Raw genomic sequence first — 18,990 nt, forward strand, 5'->3', positions numbered from 1 at the left:
CACTGGATGTTGTGAACTTCAGTGCTCAGTCTTTCTTTCAATGATGTCCTCCACATCTGATTAGTATGTTACCAAAACCAACATGATGATGAATTTTGTCAGCAACATGAACACTTTTTTCTTGGGATTTTATTCATGCATTAAATATGACAGTATAAAACTTTCAAAGTGGCTTTTAATGCAGAGTTGAAGGGATGGAGGTCACCACAAGAGCTAGTCCCACCTGGATGATTTCTCCTATTGCTCACTTCAAATTATCCCTAAGAAAGTGGTGTTTCATTTTTAAGCTGCTGGCATTCTGGTGAAAGTGTGATTGGGGTTGCAGTTTTTAGATCAGTGTTGACGAAGGCAGTGATATGTTTCTAAATCAGACTGGAGTGTGAGTTGGAGGGGAACCTGTGGATGTTGATGTTCTTTGTAGTCCTTTGTGGTATTAGAATCGTGGTTTTGGCAAGTGCTATCAGAGTAGCCTGGGCATGTAACTGTACTGCATTTTATACATGGTGCATACTGTAACCATAATAGGATGGTGGTCGAGGCAGAGAAAGTTTAAGGTGGTGGAGACAATATCAATCAAGTGGGCTGCTTTGTCTTGGGTAGTGTCAAGTGTTCTTGAGTGTTAGAGCTGCATTCATCCAAAAAGTGGAGCAGATTCCCCCAGCTATTCCTGCCTTTTTGTTGGCTTAAGGTGGTGGAGACAATATCAATCAAGTGGGCTGCTTTGTCTTGGGTAGTGTCAAGTGTTCTTGAGTGTTAGAGCTGCATTCATCCAAAAAGTGGAGCAGATTCCCCCAGCTATTCCTGCCTTTTTGTTGGCTATGTGGGACAATCAATGTTCCAACCCTACACCAGTAAAGCTCCCGAACTCCTCCTCCATTACATTGACGACTGGATTGGTGCTGCTTCCTGGTGCTCAATTTCATCAACTTCGCCACAAACATCCACCCCGCACTCAAATTGACTTAGTCCATCTCTGACCCCTCTCTCCCCTTTCTTGATCTGTCTCCATCTCTGGAGACAGATTATCTACCAACATCTTTTACAAGCCCACTGACTCTCACAGTTAGCTTGACTATACCTCTTCCTACCCTGTCGCTTGCAAGGATGTCATTCCCTTCTCTCAGTTTCTCTGTCTCTACCACATCTGTTCTCACGATGAGGCTTTCTATTCCAGGATATCCAAGATGTCCTCTTTTTTGTTTTCAGAAAGAAAGAAAGCCAGGATATCCAAGATGTCCTTTTTTTTTGTTTTCAGAAAGAAAGAGGTTTCCCCTCCACTACTATCAATGCAGCCCTCACATGCATCTTCTCCATTTCCTGCACATCTGCCTCACCCCGTACTCCCCCCAACATAACAGGGTTCCTCTTGTACTCACATACCACCCCATGAGTCTCCGCAACTTCTGCCATCTCCAACGGGATCCCACCACCGGGCACATCTTCCCCACTCAGCTTTCTGCAGGGATCGCTCTCTCTGCAACTCCCTTGTCCGCTCGTCCCTCCCCACCAATCCCCTTCCAGGCACTTATCCCTGCAATTGTGCTGAGTGTTGTACCTGTCCCTACACCACCACCTTCACCATCACTGAGGGCTCTAAACAGTCCTTCCAGATGAGGCAGCACTTCACATGTGAATCTTTTGGCGTCATTTATTGCATCTGGTGCTCCCTGTGCACCACCTACATCAGAGGGACCCGATGCAGATTAGAGGATCGCTTCATTGAGCACTTTAGCTCCGTCCACTGTAACAGCCAGGATCTTCCAATGGCCAGACATTTTAATTACCCTTCCCCTTCCCATTCCCACACTGACGTCTGTCCATGGCTGCCTCTACCGCCAAGTTTGAGGCAAGATGCATATTAAAGGAACAAGGCCTCATATTCCATCTTGGTAGTCACCAACCTGATGGCATCAACATCAAGTTCTGTAACCATTCCCCTCAGTAATCACATCCTTTTGAACTCCACAATTATATTTGCCTGCAATACTACCCCTGGTTTGTGCATTCTGGATCTGAACCTCTTGCTGCAAATTTCCTTGCATCACATTTGGTACTTTTGCTATTTGCCACCTTTAAGGCAGTTGCATCTCTGTGCCTCACCCCCTCCCCCCCCCCCCCCCCCCCCCTCCCCGTGCCCCTTTCTTTCACTCCCTCTGCCATGCCATCTGCTTGCATGAGTCAATGTTTGTCCTGGTCTTGGATTGGTTCTACCTCTTCTATTGCAACTTTTCCCCTCTTAGATAAATATAGAATAATTTTGATTCTCTTTTATGTTTGTTACCACTCTATCCCCATGTTCTCTCTTTGCTACCACTCTATCCCCATGTTCTCTCTTTGCCTCTCATTTCCCTTTTGACTTCCCCTATGAAGTTTCCGTAATAACCTTTGTTCTCTCTTGTCATTAATATGGAATCTTGCAATCACTTCCGCAGCTGCCTGCCTGCCTTCCTCAAATCTTGAATTCCCTGTAAATGTTGCAGTCTCGACCTTTACCTCCCTACATGGCTGAGACACCCTTGGTGCAATGGTCTTAGTTCTGATTGGTTCCGCTTATCTATACTCTGAGTTAGATGTCCTCTGGTCTTCTGATCTACTTCCCTGCACTTTGTTCTCTCTTCCTTCAATGCTTGCACCTTCTTGAGTCGTGGGTGACCACCTGCTTGAAACATGCTCTTCACAAACCTCTGCTTCATGGATGGACGATGACAACAGGTGTTGCTTGAGCTGCTCCAGCTGATGACATTTCCTGCACGTGTGGTTGTTCTAAGACGTAGGCAGTGTCCTGAAGTTTCCATGTGGCATAGGATCTGCATTCCACAAGTCTGAGGTGCTCTGTAATGCCTGTATGCTTTAGATTAGGTCAATAATATATAAAGAAAAGATTCTAAATATAAACTTACCAACTGTTTTACTTGTCCTGATTGACCTTATTTTCCCAGATTTCTGTTTGAACTAAATGCTTTATTAAAAACTCAGGGCCCCTGTTCTCTATGCTCCTTATAATGAAGCTGCTGAAGGTGATTGGGCTGGAGACATCATCCCGAGCAACTCCTGCACTGATGTCCTGGAGCAGGGAACATAGGTCAACAGCAACCATTTTCCTTTCTGGAAGTTTTAACTCACTGGAGTCTTTTCCCTTTCATGCCCATTGACTTCAGTTTTACCAGTTGTTTTTTGTGTCATACTCAAGTCAAATGTTGCCCTCAAATATCAAGTGCAGTTGCTCTCACCTCACCTTGGGTATTCAGCTCTTTGGTCCATGTTTGTATGAAGGCAGTGATGAAATCGGGAGCCAATGGGGTCCTGGCAAAACCCTAACTGGGCAGTGGACATCAAGCACTTTGGCATCTGTGCAGGTTTTTGGCAAGAATGAGTGTGGCATTAAGAACCATGGTAAAACTGAACTTTGGGCAAAGGGAAAGCACTCCAGTTTAACTTAGCACAAAGGAAAATAGAAGTACTGAGGATCGTTTTGATCACTTTGATTGTGAGTGGACTGATTGGTAATTAGCCAGATTGGATTTGTCTAGCTTTTTTATGGGGCATATCAGGACAATTTTGCACATTGTTGATTAGGTAAGTGCCATGGACAAATCCAAGTGGAACAACTTGGCTAGAGGCTGCTGGAGCACAAGTCTTTATCTGGTTCATTTGCTTTTGCTGTGTCCAGTGAGCTCTTGACATCATGTGGAGTGAATGGAATTGGTTGAAGATTGTCATTACAATGGTGAGGATCTCAGGAGCAAGGTGATGTGGATCATTCACTCAACATTTGCTGGATGTGCTTCAGGTTTTAGTGTTCACAGGCTGAGCTGGCCATTGTTGAGGATGGGAATGTTCTTGTAGACATGTCCTCCCTGTAACTGTTAGTTGCTCACCATCCTTTCCAACTAAATGCAGAGCTTTGACTTGATCCATTGATACACAAGAATATAGGAGCAGGAGTGGTCCACCAGGCCCCTCAAGCTCTTCTGACCGTGTTTCCCATTACCCTCAATTATTCAATCTTCCAAATATTTATCTATCTCTGCTCTAAGTATGTCTAATGATCTAGCCTCCTCCACTCTTGGGGCCAGAGAATTTCAGAGATTCACTACTCTCTGAAAGAAGAAATTTCAAGGCACCTCAGTTTGAAATGACTGGTTCCTTAATTTGTAGCTATGTCCCCTTGTTAGTGATTCTCCCATGAGTGAAAACATCTTGACATCTACCCTCTCAAGTCTCCCTGGGGTCTTGCATGTTTGAATAAGGTCACCCCTCATTTTTCTAAACTCCAAGGAATACAGACTGTGAAAATACAGATTGTTAGATTGCAGTTCTGCTTGCAGGTCATTTAATATCGATGGTGCAGTTTTACCAGATTAGTACCTCATTCTTAAATATACTTGCCACTTCTCTTCTAATTGAACTAGTATCAATGTATTGTTCTATGGTCATCTCACTGCCTGGCTTGCCAGTATGGTGGATTGAGCAAAATCCTAGACAATGAGGTTACATTGTTACTGTGGTTAACACACTCTACCTTGTCAATGCGCAGTTTTAAATTGCTGGGTCTTTGAGTCCATCCTGTATCCCAGTGGTGATTTAAGATAGTATGGGGGGGGGGGGGGGTACAATGGCTTGCTATGATATGCAAGCAAATGGCTTGCTATGATATGCAAGCAAATCTGAAGAAGTGAGCGATTATATTGCCACACTGCCAGGCTGCAAACTGCATTATTATCAAAGCGTAATCTGTCGATATTACAACAAAATTCCCATCACTTGTGTTCCTATTGGGAATGGAGCAATCAAAATTACTTTGCAGTTGTTTTCACTGAGGTTTAGTGATGGATTAGAGTCAAATGGTATTCAGTGATGGTTTAAGGCCCCTAAATCCCTAATTTCCTGTGTGTGCTCTGTAAATATGCGTTCACATTATAAAGATGCTGGTCCCAAGAAAAATGTTGGCCACTTTTTTAACTCTTGGAATTGTTCAACTTTTTTAAGACTTTTAATTTACTATGGATGCAGCCTGCCTTGGCTGAGATTTAGTTAGATAATCTTTTGAACCAGGTTTGTGGAGGAAAGGGAAAAGAGAAAGTGTTTCTTCTGATTTGAACATTTTATGATTTTGTTTTTACTTAATTTATTTCAGCCTACATTACTACTTATTTCAATTTACATTTCTAAACCAAATTTCTAAAGTTGTCTCTTCCCTGTAAAAGACACCTTCAATTTTTGGAGTCTGTATTTTATCATAAATCCTGAGGATTTTTGACAATACTCAAATTTAGTCGTATTGAATATATTCTACTTTTCATTTACAATGAACCCATTTTAAGGTTGGAATTTGACAAATGCATCTAATATTGCCATGCAGCACACAGAATGCAGGAGGAATTCAGCGGGTCAGGCAGCATCTATGAAGGGAAATGGACAATTGATGTTTTGGTCGAGATGCTTCATCAGCACTGGAAATAAAGGGGAGAAGCCAGTATAAAAGGGTAGGGGGAGGGGGTGGAGCAAGAGCTGGTGGATGATAGGTGAATCCAAGTGAGGGGGGAATCTTCCCCCCCACTCACCTGGATTCACATATCACCTGCCAGCTCTTGCACCACTCCCCCCACCCTTTTATCCTGGCTTCTGCCCTCTTTCTTTCCAGTCCTGATGAAGGGTCTCAGCCCAACACGTTGTCTATCTATTTCCCTCCATAGATGCTTCGTGACCCGCTGAGTTCCTCCAGCATTTTGTGCGTCTGCTCCAGATTTCCAGAATCTGCAGTCTTTTTTGTCCCCAGTATTCCCGTGTGACCTTGTCAGTGGGCTTAGAATTAATACTGTCCATTATGGGTAGTATCTGTGGGGAGAAGCAGTTAATGTTTAGGGTTAGTGACCTTTGATCAAAATTGGCTGTTTCAAAATTGCTTGTTTCAATCAGTAGGTGCATGAGGTAGCTATGTGTCACAGAGCAAATCATATAATGGAGGAACCTGGATGTTGGAATGCCATCAAGGTTGGAAAGATTAGTTAATTGGTGATTCTGATCTTGCATATCCAAACAAACTTGTGAAGGGGAGAAAAAGTACTGATTATCCAGGATTTGGGTCAGGAGAGCTGGTGCTGACCATTGATTTGAAAGAATGCTGGAGGGAGAGAGATTTATCATGGCTGCATTGTCAATAAATACTGAAGATGAATAGTGATGATTTTGCCAGAGCTGCTGTATATAATGAGATTTCTCGTATGTAGTTGTTTCCTTTCCTAAGATTTTTACAAAAAAAAGTTCATTACAATGTTATATTTTTTTTTGTTTAATGAGTCTTGGTTGCAGACTTGAGCATTGACTTAATTATATCCAATTAAAGTTTACATGGTTTATGAAAGAAAAGTCGGGTTCACTTTGTAGAAATGAAGCAACTTCTGGTAAATGTGATCCATTCACATGTGATTTTTCAAACAGGTTGAAGACCTTGTCCACTTTTTTTTAATAACACAATTGCACTTTCATAGAGTCATAGTTGCACTGTATAGAAACTAGCTCTTCATCTCACCACATGCATGACCACTCTTCAAGAGTGATGAGATAAATTGTCAGGGCCCACAATCTCGAACAGTTTTTGCTTGGGATTCATTTATGCATCAAGTCAATGCAAGTCTACTGTACTCATCACTGCATTGATCTGTGTAGTGGCACCCAAAAAGTTGCATAAATTAACAATGTTTAAGGAGTTGGTCTTATGTAAGTTTATGGTTGGGAGAGGTGCAGGTAGAGAGCTGAGAGGAGAGAATGCTTTTGACCTCTTGAGTACGGAAGGATATTTCCAGCATCTTACTATATGTCTCATAAAATGATTTTCATTCTTGGTAAAATGGTTATAAATGATGAAGACCATTTGTCCCAGCTTTATCCATCTAAAATGACCCTTTCTGTTGATGGTTTTTGTGTGACGAGATGGTAGTCTCTGTTGTACTTTTGGGATTCCTTCTGTCTTTTATTCTTCTACTAGATTGTCATTCAGTCTTCGCCTTTCAAGTTGAAAAGCTTATTTCTCCAGTTACGTCCTATAATTTAACCTCTAACAATTAAGAACATATGAAGACTTCAAGCCTTATAGTTAATAAAATTATGCTGGTCTGTGACCAAAAGTCATAAGTTCATATTTATCTTGCATCTCTTAATAGGTTCAATTAGCTGAAATCTTTTGATCTCAGATTTAAAATTAAGTGTTTACCAAGCATACATCAAAAGTTTGTGGAATAGAAAGTGATGGTATTTCTTAACTTGCCTCCAAAAATCCCTGACAATTTTAACACCATGTCCCTTTGTCCAAGACTCACCACTTTCTGTCAGTTCCTCTTAATTCAAATCATCACCTAACTTTCTAAGTTAATTTGGTAATCTCTCTTTGTAACTTCACATGGAGTCCAAGTATCATTTTGGTAAATCATGGCTGCACTCCTTCCAAGGTCAATCCATGCTTCCGAATGTGCGGTGCCCAGAATTGCTCCAGGTGTAGTTAACTTGAGCTTTATGTAGCAGTAGCACAAGTTCTATAAAACCAGCAGTCCACTTGCCTTTATTATAATTTTCTGCACCTATGTTCATTGACTCCCTCATTGCTGCTTGTTTTACACCATTTTTCACTTTTTTTCCATTTTTAGGTCCAACAAAAGTTCCACTTAGCATAGTTTTGTCCATTTGCTTTGTCAATAGCTCCTTGTAATTTAATGTTCCATCTGCACAGCTTAGTGTCATCTATCCATTAGTAGAATTAGAAGTGTGATTTTTTTTTTGATCAGATCTAGATCCAATACATCGGAGTTTATGAATTCTATTGATAGGTAAGAGTCCCTTTGTGACATACACATCCTTACAGTTTGAGTAGCTGCCTATAATCCTTTCCCTGTCCACTGCCATTTAATCAGTTTCCTAAACAGGAAATGTTCTTCATTTCATAAGCTTCAGCTCAGCTAATGGTAGCCTTACCAAGTACATCCTCCCCACTCTACCACGTATAGTCCCTAGTCCTGACCATTTTAGAGCTATAATCTGGTAATAACTTCTGTGGCATAGCTTCCCAGCTGAATTTGCAGCTTCAATTCATTCAGTTTATTCCTTATACTCTGTGCGTTTAGATAAGAAATGTTTGTTTGCTATAATGTTTCACTTGCGCATCTTGCGTTTTTCTCTCCTGTTTTAATACTTAAGTTTTCCCAATGCCTGCAGTAATGAAAACTGCAGTTAATGCTATTACTCTGCTCTATGCTATTGCTCTGCTCGATTCCCTTTTGTTTGCTTTGTAACACATTTTCTTGCAGCTCCTACGTTTGCTTGCTTAAAGTTCTTGCGGTCACTGGCTGTTCATCTTGTTCCTTCCTGACCCTATGCTGGTGAAAAGGAACCCTTAGCAATAAATTTTACAGCTATTTTCTGCAATCCATTTCTTGAATACTACCTTTATGCCTCATTTTAACCCACTGCCTATTCTTGTTTAGCGCCAGTGGTGACTTTAATGGGTAAGATCACACTGATCATGTCTTGTGTGGCCCTGACCGACCATTCAATTTTGCAATCATGATGTCCAGAATGTGATCACTATTATCACCAGGACATTTATGCAAGGCACAGCGTGATGCTAGTGGCGGCCAGGCTGCAGGCAGCAGGAGTTAACACCCCACCATGACCTGCAGACTATTCTGATGGCTGCCCAATGAGAGGCATTTGGAAATGGTTGGGAAAAATGTTTTTAACTTTATTTCTTTTAAATATTTAATTAAAAATATGAAAATACTGGTGACCAAAAATAAATAGTGTAAAACAAACAGGAAAAATAGACCAACATCTTGCTTTTTGCGATGAAATCAGTGGCCCCATTCATTCTTTGAAGGGGGTTCTGCTAGATGCACCAGCTAAGGTTAGCATAAGGCAGAGTGACCAGATACAGTGCATTTGGCTCCTTGGCTCAGCAACTTAGAAAATGCCACTGGTCTGGTTGTTGAGCCTAGGGGCAGGTATGCAAGTCTGGAATGGGCACTGCAGTAAGCTAGCTGCTGTCTGCAGAACAGTTGGCTAGCTATCAGTGTGTTCTGGCCTAATACATCCAAATGAGTACAAATCATTAATGTAAGTTAGAGCTAGTGGAAGTCTCAATGCTGATTCTGGAGTATAGTGTCTAATTCTGGCCATCTTTAGGAAGTATGTCAAGACCTTGGAGATGATGCAGAGGAGATTTACGGAAATGCTACCAATGATTCAGGACTTCAGTTATGAGGAGAGACTAGTGAAGCTGGGATTGTTGCCCTTGGAGCTAAGAAGGTTATTTAAAAATGTTTTTGCGTATCCTTGCATATATCCTTATGAACCTCCATTTTCATCCTGCAGCATCTTAGATTTTGTTTTGTTTTACTTTGATTCATTTAGGGTCACATATATTTAGTCTGAGCTTACTATTTCAGATATATTTGATCTGCATGCTTTAATGTTCCTTTTCTAGAGTGTTGTTGAGGACTTCCAACAATCACTGGCATGACCACTTAGTTATTCAATGATTTTGAAATTAACAAATTTAATATCAAATCCTTGGGTAGTGGGTTTAGGCTTTTCTGACTTCCCCTTTCACACTGGAGTAGATGGTTTTATGGTGGTCATTCCCAAGGGACTATGTCATATACTTAGGTTGCCAACATTTTTTTGTGAATAAATGATGCCACTGATGTTTCTAATATGTTAATGTATTTTATGTATTTCATGCAATCTGACTTTATGGCACTTGTGTCTATCTAAATTAATACTGGTTGATTTACATTCTGTTACATTCTGTTTCAACCTCTTCGTAGTGTAAACTTTTTCCAAATCTTTTTTTCTGTGCTTAATTTTGTGTTTAATCTTTGGTCTATGATGTGCGCTCTGAAGACTGCAATGATTTTTAATTTGACAATCACTTGCCGGTGTTTTTATAGGTAGATATTCCATGGCTGCTTGGACAACATTTTGTGGTACATTCTGAGGCTTTGGCTATTAAGGATTCATACAATGAAATTACACTTTTTCAAGAAATAGATGGTTGTTTCAAAGCTATCTATTCATATATTTCCAGGTAAAATACATTATAGCTCTTCTGAAACAATAACAGGTTTTCATTTTTCCCAGGACAGCTTGTTTTGTAAACCTGCCAAGCAAGGGTTTTTTTTCAAGTCTTAGTTAAGTCTTATTGAAGTTAAAATTTCCCTTCTATTAGATGTGATGTACCAAAGGGTTCCAAATTGTTCTTTATTCAATTAGTAATTCATATTTATTTTGGTTGTGCTGTCTGGTATGAGGTGGTTTTTACTTAGATTAGCATGGCTACCCAATTCTGTTTTTGGCATGTGTACAATTTCAGTTTTTATAGTTCCAGTACTGTATCTGGAGTTCCTGTATTTGTCATTGCATGAAAATGATGTTTCTTTTCAGTTATCTGCAAATGTGATTGAATTTCCAGTTTTTTAATAAACATAATTTTTGTGCTGCAGAATGTGTGCAGATAAGGTTGAAATAAAGCTGCTTCCGCCTGGCATTTTGGCCACAGTGTTAGATTTCTATTTGCCAATCATTCTGATTTCTACTCTGCAGCATATACACTGTTCATTATCTGTTGTGGAGTCATGACCCATAGACACAAAATTAAACTTTTATCAAGGTTGTGTCTGGCAATGGAAATTTGTGTGTGAATAGCTGGTAAAGTAGGAGAAAGAGCTAATGAAAAGCTAACCATTTCTCAAACTTTTCAGATCCACAGTTAAACATAGCGGTTTGGAAGAGGTCTTCCATGTCTTGGAGACGAGCACCATCAAACTGGCAAAGGCTTGTCATTTCAAATGGATAAATCGGGGCCGGGCAATCCAAGCAATTTGCAAATCCTACCAAACTCTCATAATATACTTTTCTGACATGAGTTACAGTGACCATGACATCACAGCAGAAAGCATCCTCCTTAAACTCCAACAGCCTCGGTATTATCTCTTCCATTTCTAATGCCTATTTTAAGTTTTGAGTCTTAAACTTTTGTTGACTTTTGTTGTTTTCTGGGACTCAAAGTTATTGCTATGTGCCCAGGAGTGTCGATATGTATTTCTCGTTATGGAAGTTCATTCAGTCCTCTTTTAGCATTTATATCTGGCCTTTCATGATCTTAAGACGTGCTTTACAGCAATAGAAATATGTTGAATTGTAGTCACCTTTCCGTTGTAGAAAAGGTGGCAGCCCAATTATGCACTGCAAAGCCCCACAAGTTACAAAATGATTAATGAACATAAGCTATTTTACATATTAGTTGAGTAAAACACATTGCCAAATCTAAAAAGCAAAACTTTGCTTTTTAGAATATTGCATTTGCATCTTTTATCAGTGCCTGTGCAGGAAGATTCATTTGGCTTTTCATCAATAGTTAATACTTCTGACAGTACAGCATGATAGCATCAGCCAAGAATTTGTGCTCAAGTTATTATTCAAATTTATTCCATAACGTTGGGACTCAAAAGCAACCATGTCTCTACCATAATATGGTTGACATCATGGATTGTGCTGCAAGTGCATCATTAAAATATACTTTTAAAATAACAGATTAACCACAATTAACATTTGCCTTGGGGAAAATGTTATCCAGTGGCTGTGATAACTAGATCCATGTATTTGTACAATGTTTTTATTCTCTTTTTGCATTTACAGCATTCTACTTGCCATTTTCTTCTTGAGAGATCTCCTCCACCACTTGGACAATCTATCACTATTTTTTCAGGAACGATTTCTAAACCCAGTTAGAATACCTGAAAGGGTTCAATCCACAATTAATCTCCTTGAGTGCAAGTACCTTGGAAACAATATCTTATGGGAGAGCAGTTTTTTGTTGGGAATCCAGTTACTGGAAAGTGGTGCTCTTTCTCGACTTCCTCTGGCAAGAAAGCCACATGGACCAATACTTCACAAGACAGCAGCTAAAGCTACCGATGAGATAGCTGACTCTGTTAAAACTTTGGTTAGTAGATTCTAAAATATTGGTGATTATTTAAGTACGAGTTGCAAACTTGAATTTTGGTGTATAAATTTTCTTACTATGTTTTGCATTAGGATTTTCACTTGTCCTGTGGTGCTCCATGCTCCTGGGTTACGTACACTGCACTATAATGAGTAATCATTGACAAAGAAATGGTGTAATACAGATGATAGCTTATTCGAAGAATTCTACTTGTGCTTTGTTTTTGTTAGGTGAGGAATATTGTTGACAGTTTGAAGGAGAGGTTCCCTGATAATGCAATCATCAGAGCTTTTCGGATCCTAGATCCAGATAGGATTCCGTCTGACCCTGAGAAACTGGCTCAGTATGGAAATAGTGAAGCAGCAGCTCTACAAAACCATTTCTCAGATCTCCTTTCCAGTGATGGAAAAGATTTAGTTGCTGAGTGGGATCAGATGAAATACCTCATTGCATCCAGAAAAGGAGAGAGTCTGGATGAAGTAAGCAATTCTTTCAATGATTTTTTTTTAGTTTATCCACTTGTATTTACTATGGTTTAATAAATAGATTACTTCACAGTATAACATTAAGACTTAGGAGTAGGAGTGGCCATACAGCCCCTCGAGTCATTCAATAAGAACTTAGTTGACTTGATTCTTGGCCTCAAATTCACTCCCCTGCCTGGTTCCCATAGTTCTTGATTCTCCTTTTGTCCTTGTATTACTCTTGAATACCTATACTCAATCTGCCCAGTTCTCTAATGGTGAGAATTCCATAGCCTCTGAGAAAAGAAATTCCTTCTCATCTCAGCCTTTATCCTTAGACTCTCCCATTAGTTCTTGATTACTGCACCAGGGGAAATGCCTTCACTTACTCTGCCTTGTCAAGGCCCCTCAGAACTTTTCATATTTTAATAAAATTGTCCCTCATGCTCCTTAATTCCAGACAATATTTGCTCATCATCCCTTTGTCTCAGAATTCAATCTATTTCTAAAGATAGATACTAAATCTGGTGAAACTGAATAAAAATGTATTAAAATCCATTACTGTGAAATCTTGCTCAATAGAATGTTAATATTTTGAAATATTTCATAAATGTGAGGGTCATAGAACTATACAGAATGGAAATTGGACCTTTGGCCTACCAAGTCCACACTGACCTTCAGACACCCATGTTTACTGATCCCATTTTTTTCTCCCCATACTCCTATCAACCACCACCAGTTTCTACTAATCAGTTTAAAGTGGCCAATTAACCCAATATCCTCTGAGATGTGGGAGAAAACGGGAGCATCCAGAGGAAATGCATGCAGTCATAGAAAAAGTATGCAAAATCTACATGGCACTAGAGGTCAAGATTGAACCCGGATAGATGGAGCTGTGAGGCAGCAGCTCCATTAACTGTAGTGCTGTAAGGATCAGATGGGCTGATGAATGGCAGCTAAATTTTGAGCAACAAAGGTTTCAGGCAGTGACAATATCCAAAATGGGAATGTCTAACCACCTACCCTGAATCCATGGTATTACCATCACTGGGTCCACTGCCTGGAGGTCACTTTGATTCGTAACTCACCTGGACCAGCCAGATAAATATTGAGGAATCACCTGAGTGATTCATCTGCTGACACTCCTAACCTTAGAATTTGAAATAGGTCCTTCAGAACACCACATCCTTGCCAATCTGTTTGCCCAATTACACTAATCCTATTTCCCTGCATCTATGCTTTGCTTCTGTGCCTGTCTAAATGCCTCTAAATGAAGTGATTGTATCTGACCACCACCTCTTCTAGCAGGGAGTTACAGATAACAACCACTTTTTTTTTAGAAAAGAATCTTTCTTAAGTCCCCTTTTGTATCTCCTTCCATTCACCTTAAACCTATGCTGTCTTCAGTCCTCTGCAGTGCACAAGTCATGATCATGAAGTACACTCCATAGATGGAATGCAAATCCAACAGCTCTCAAGAAACTAAATATCATCCAGGACAAAGCAGCCCTCATGGCAACCATCTGCAACCCTCAACATTCATTGCACATTGCCACCACTGTGTACTGATGTCTACAAAATGCACTGCAATTGTTTACCTAGGCTGATCTGACAGCACCTCCTGCCTGAGACTTCCATCACCAAGAAGGACTAGGGCAGCAGGTATATGGGAACAGTGCCAGCTGCAGGTTCTTGTCCAAGAAGGACTGCAGTGGTTGTAGAAGGTAGCTCACGACCATGGCAATTTGGGATGGGCAATAAATGCTGGCCTTGCCAGCAACACCTAGATCCCAAAAATGAATATAGAAACATAGAAAAACTACAGCACAATTCAGGCCCTTTGGCCCACAAAGCTGTGCTGGACATGTCCCTACTCTAGAAATTACTAGGCTTACCCATAGCCCTCTATTTTACACAGCTCCATGTACCTATCTAACAGTCTCTCGAAGGACCCTATTGTGTCCGCCTCCACCACCGTTTCTGGCAGCCCATTCCACGCACTCACCACTCTCTGAGTAAAAAAACTTACCCCTGACATCTCCTCTATATCTACTCCCCAGCACCTTAAACCTATGTCCTCTTGTGGCCACCATTTCAGCCCTGGGGAAAAGCCTCTGACTATCTTACCCCATCAATACCTCTCATCATCTTATACACCTCCTATCAGGTCCTCCCTCATCCTCTGTCTCTCCAAGGAGAAAAGGCTGAGTTCCTTCAGCCTGCTTTCATAAGGCATGCTCTGCATTCCAGACGGCATCCTTGTAAATCTCCTCTGCACCCTCTCTATGGCTTCCACATAGAGCACAGTACTCCAAGTGGGGTCTGACCAGGGTCCTATATTGCTGCAACAATACCTCTCGGCTCCTAAATTCAATTCCCTGATTGACGAAGGACAATATACCATATGCCTTCTTAACCACAGAGTCAACCTGCGCAGCCGCTTTGAGCATCCTATGGACTCGGACTGCAAGATCCCTCTGATCCTGATATATAAAAATAAAACAAGTAGGATATATACAAAAGATGGTACTTTGAATTCAACATCTCTATGCTGGACTTTACAAGATATTTATATATTTGAAGCAAGAGTGAAAATAGTTTTTCTTTTCCTTCCCTCTTTCTTCTTCACAGGTTTGCATTGACCTAGCACACTCGGACATGTGGAGAAAAGAATATCCAAATTTCTCAATCCTATCAGAGGTTTGTATGGTGATGTCAGCATCAACCAGTGAACCCGATAGGGGATTTACATCTGTGAACTTGATAAAAAATAAATACAGGTATACTGTCAAGTTGAGAATTAGCCAGTAGTTGTTTGTTATATGGTTTATTAGTGGTTGAATGCTGTGACTTAATTTCTTCTGCAGGAATTTGCTTACTTCAGACCAACTTGATCAGTTGCTCAGACTGTGCTTGGAGAAGCCTGAAGATGCGCAGGATTACTTGGATGCAGCCTACGCTGCATGGCTGCAAGCTGAACAATGGAGGCTTCTTCTCAAAGAATGGAGAAGAGGGGAAGAATCAAAAACTGAATCTGATTCAACTGAATCTGATCTGGATCCCTTGTCTGATTCAGAATAAAAGTTATTGCTGCTGACTAGTGTCTGGGGACATGCATGACAAAGGGAAAAATCCAATTTCTTTGTTAACTTGTGATTCTCTGTTGGTGCTATGTTGTTTGTAATTGTATTACAAAGAAATGTACATTTGCCTTACATTACATTACATTTTTGCCTTACATTACATTACATTGCCTAAAATAAAAGGCATCTCCCAGTATTCTGTATACTGTTCCTTTATTGCCGATTGATAATCCAACACAACATGCTTCTATATCATAGCATGTCTATCATACAATAAAAGAATTGATAATTTTTATAGATGAGTTTAAATACAGCTGGGTTATCATGACTCAATAGCATTTGGTACATTTTTAAGAAATAAACTTTTGACACCCGCTAGTTTCTTAGATCTTTTAACAGTCATTGACTGTCCAAAATTGGATGTAATATGTTCAAGGTGAAATGCAGCTGCTGCTGTATGTGCGATTGTTGCAGTGATGCTTGGGTATAAGGATAGACAGGAAGAAGCTGTTTGAAGAATTGCATTCTTAAATCTCCTTGGGAGCTTGGGTTTTAATAATACTTTGAGATGTTCATGGGTTTCAAAGTCATAAACAACTCCTGGATCCCATTCTTCCTAAAATTATATTGCAAAGTACTGGGAATGATGTCAAAAAAGTGAAATTTAAAAGACTTCATATTGGATTATTCCATTGAGTGATATTTTAAAATGTGGCATTAACTTTGATTTTAAGAAATATGAAAGACTTGTATTTGGTATTTTTTTTGATAAGGCAGCTGTATACTACTTCAGGGAGTTCTAGAGCTCCGCTTCCTGTATGCAATGCAGAAAAGTGGAGTTAGGGCTTTTATCTGAGCTGTCAATGCCATTGGCATCGGCAACGTTTTTTTAAATGAAACACTTTTTACAAAATATTTCACTTTTATGAATGTTCAGGTTGTCTTGCGTGCATCGATCAATATGAAAATAACATCCCCTCGGATACTTTGTTGTACATGATATATCTCAAAAAAAGAAAGTAAACATCAATCTAGAATAGAGCTGGAGCTGTGTTTTATTGTTGGCAGGTCACTGGGGTGCATTTACTACCCTACCCTTCAGTGATGTAATCTGCTTATCCTGCACAGCAAACTCTTCATTGTTAACCATTTCAGTTTCTAAGCTAGTTATGCTTTTATTTAATTCATGCTACTTGGCTAACCTGAAACTTCAGCATTTAAGATTATGCAAATAGTTCACAATTCTTCAACACCCTTTCACTTTTCCCCCTGTGGATTCCCTGTGGATTTCACACTCTGGTACATGTGAAAGCAGTTTATATATGTGGTCTCATTGTCGCAACCCTGATGTGTTTGGTGCTGAGAAAAATCACCAGAATGCTGTGAGTTATGAGTCCAGGTTATGGTCAGCCACCTGACTCATTGTGGACCACATCCTTGATGGATCCATTGAGAGTAGATTTCTGAATGTAAAGCAAAAAGGTTGCTTGGTTCTTCCAGCCTGTATTGAAGCTTAGAAATGCATAAGGTTTACTTATTGGATGACAAAGAATACTCTTGCATGTTCGCACATAGTAAAACATTCCGTGCAGCAGTTCAGAAGTTATGTTTTAGTCATCCTCCCTTGACACCAACAATTAAGTTTTGGATAGGGAAACTGGTGGATGTCCACATAAGCATGATTATGCCCTCCCATGCTTTAATAACATTTATTTTCCATGAACTTTTTTAGTAATCACCTTATTTAATGTTGCACTTGTGAAATGGACTGATGTTTGTTATTGGATATTCCCATTTCATTTAATTATGAGTTCAAATGTTCTTGAGCTGCTGCTTTGGCTTGCTTAATATAATTGGTGTAGGGTGTTGGGTTTGGTAGTAAATGTGTCCATTGTCTTTCTGCTTAACTAAGCAAATTTTAGTTTATTGCATATATTCATTGTCACTTAAAAAAAATATACGGATAGTCTTAACACTAGTTTGCCAAAAATTTATTGTACAAGATTTCTATGAAGTGCATGCATGATCCATTTGTAGCATTTTTACCACAGGCCATTAATTCACTCACTGTGCATTTTAATATTAATCTCAACAACATGCATTCCCACTTTAAATAACTTTTCTCAAGAAGGTGCTAACATGCTTTTCAATGAATAACTAACATGTTGTTGTGTTTAGGTGAAAATTGGAAATGGATTGACAGTATACATTGTGCTGAGCACTGAAAATGGATATAATTGAGGAAATATTATGCTTGGAACAAGATGATGCATTTTAAAAATTGTGCTTGGAATTGGTGTTCTGTTTATTTGGGAGATGGAAAATGATTTGATGCATTTAGAATTCTATGCTTGGATCAGAATTATACTTGGACCAGGTATGTAGCTGTGCTTAACTGGAATTGAATGTATTGTGTTTTGTACTGTATACAGGCTGCTCTTGGTCTAAAGAAAATAAAGGTGTTAAGTTTGTTAAAGGAATTCCTTTTGAATGTGATGAATTCAAACTGCACACACGAGATTCTGTTTCTTAACGTAATTTGGCACAAAGACAAGCAGATCTGCTTGGAGTGTTTGGAGAAAAACCTCAAGCTATTATAGTAGTTGAAGTAAATGCTTCAAATTGCAGTTTCTTTGCTGATTTAATATTAAAGGCTTTAAATAAACTCTTGGAGCACAATTTTCACCAGGTGAAAAATATGCATACATTAAACGAGTGCAAATAAAAGAACTATAAATGATCAACTGCACGCAATCTTTTAATGCTGATTGTCACACAATTCTTCAGGACATTTTCTTAAATGTGCACAGCTTAATTTGTTATTTGTTTTAAATTATGCATTTCTCAAAGTTCTATCCCCCTATTTGAGAAGCAAGTTAAATGATTTTACTCCCATTAAATATGGTGGATGAAACATTGGGATTAATTCTTGGTGAAAATACTTATAATTGCCTTGTGTGCACCATCCTTTGTGCATAGGTTTGACTTAACACTGAAATGGTTCAGTGATTTATTTTTGAATGATTTTTCTTCCTTCAATAAAATCGAGACATCAGAATAATGTAAGGCTGGCAATACTAGCTAATTCGTTGTTTCATTATACCTCTTGGAGTCATGTGAATTGAACAACTTGAACAGACTTTTATTTAGAATCTTGCTTTGTGTTATTCATGGGCAGTTTGATGTCTGGAACCACTTGGTTCATTGTAGTCCCTTTGTCAAGGAAGGAACTGAGCTTGTGAGAAGACTAGAACTGTAACTGGTGGATTACCACCTTTACCTCGTGTGTTTTGGGAACCATGATATCCAAACATGATATTCAGAGGGTGATACCTAGCATCCTAGAAATTGAGTCTTTTGTGAGTATGGAGCCTTTGGAATGTAGTAGAATTGTAGGCTTTGTGGAGACTGAAAACCTGTGGGGATACATTCAGCTGAATGTATGCTT

At 39.5% G+C, this 18,990-nt stretch overlaps 1 protein-coding gene across 7 annotated transcripts in view; it reads left to right on the forward strand.

Annotated features, from left to right (window-relative positions):
• Window positions 1-18,990, forward strand: part of LOC127571565 (NCK-interacting protein with SH3 domain-like) — a 209,850-nt gene that overhangs the window by 40,979 nt on the left and 149,881 nt on the right. For 3 of the 7 annotated variants that reach the window (XM_052018059.1, XM_052018063.1, XM_052018060.1), the window contains 6 exons: window positions 9,942-10,078; window positions 10,752-10,973; window positions 11,689-11,995; window positions 12,226-12,474; window positions 15,091-15,239; window positions 15,327-18,006. The exons of 3 other annotated variants lie outside the window; for them this stretch is intronic. In XM_052018059.1, coding sequence (XP_051874019.1) covers window positions 9,942-10,078; window positions 10,752-10,973; window positions 11,689-11,995; window positions 12,226-12,474; window positions 15,091-15,239; window positions 15,327-15,540 — 1,278 coding nt within the window. In that variant the 3' untranslated portion in view covers window positions 15,541-18,006. Of the gene's footprint in view, window positions 1-9,941; window positions 10,079-10,751; window positions 10,974-11,688; window positions 11,996-12,225; window positions 12,475-15,090; window positions 15,240-15,326; window positions 18,007-18,990 lie in introns of those variants that run through there. One more of the 7 variants, XM_052018065.1, reaches the window with a different exon arrangement.

Source organism: Pristis pectinata, chromosome 6 (genome assembly GCF_009764475.1).
Source record: "Pristis pectinata isolate sPriPec2 chromosome 6, sPriPec2.1.pri, whole genome shotgun sequence".
Classification (NCBI taxonomy): Eukaryota; Metazoa; Chordata; class Chondrichthyes; order Rhinopristiformes; family Pristidae; genus Pristis; species Pristis pectinata.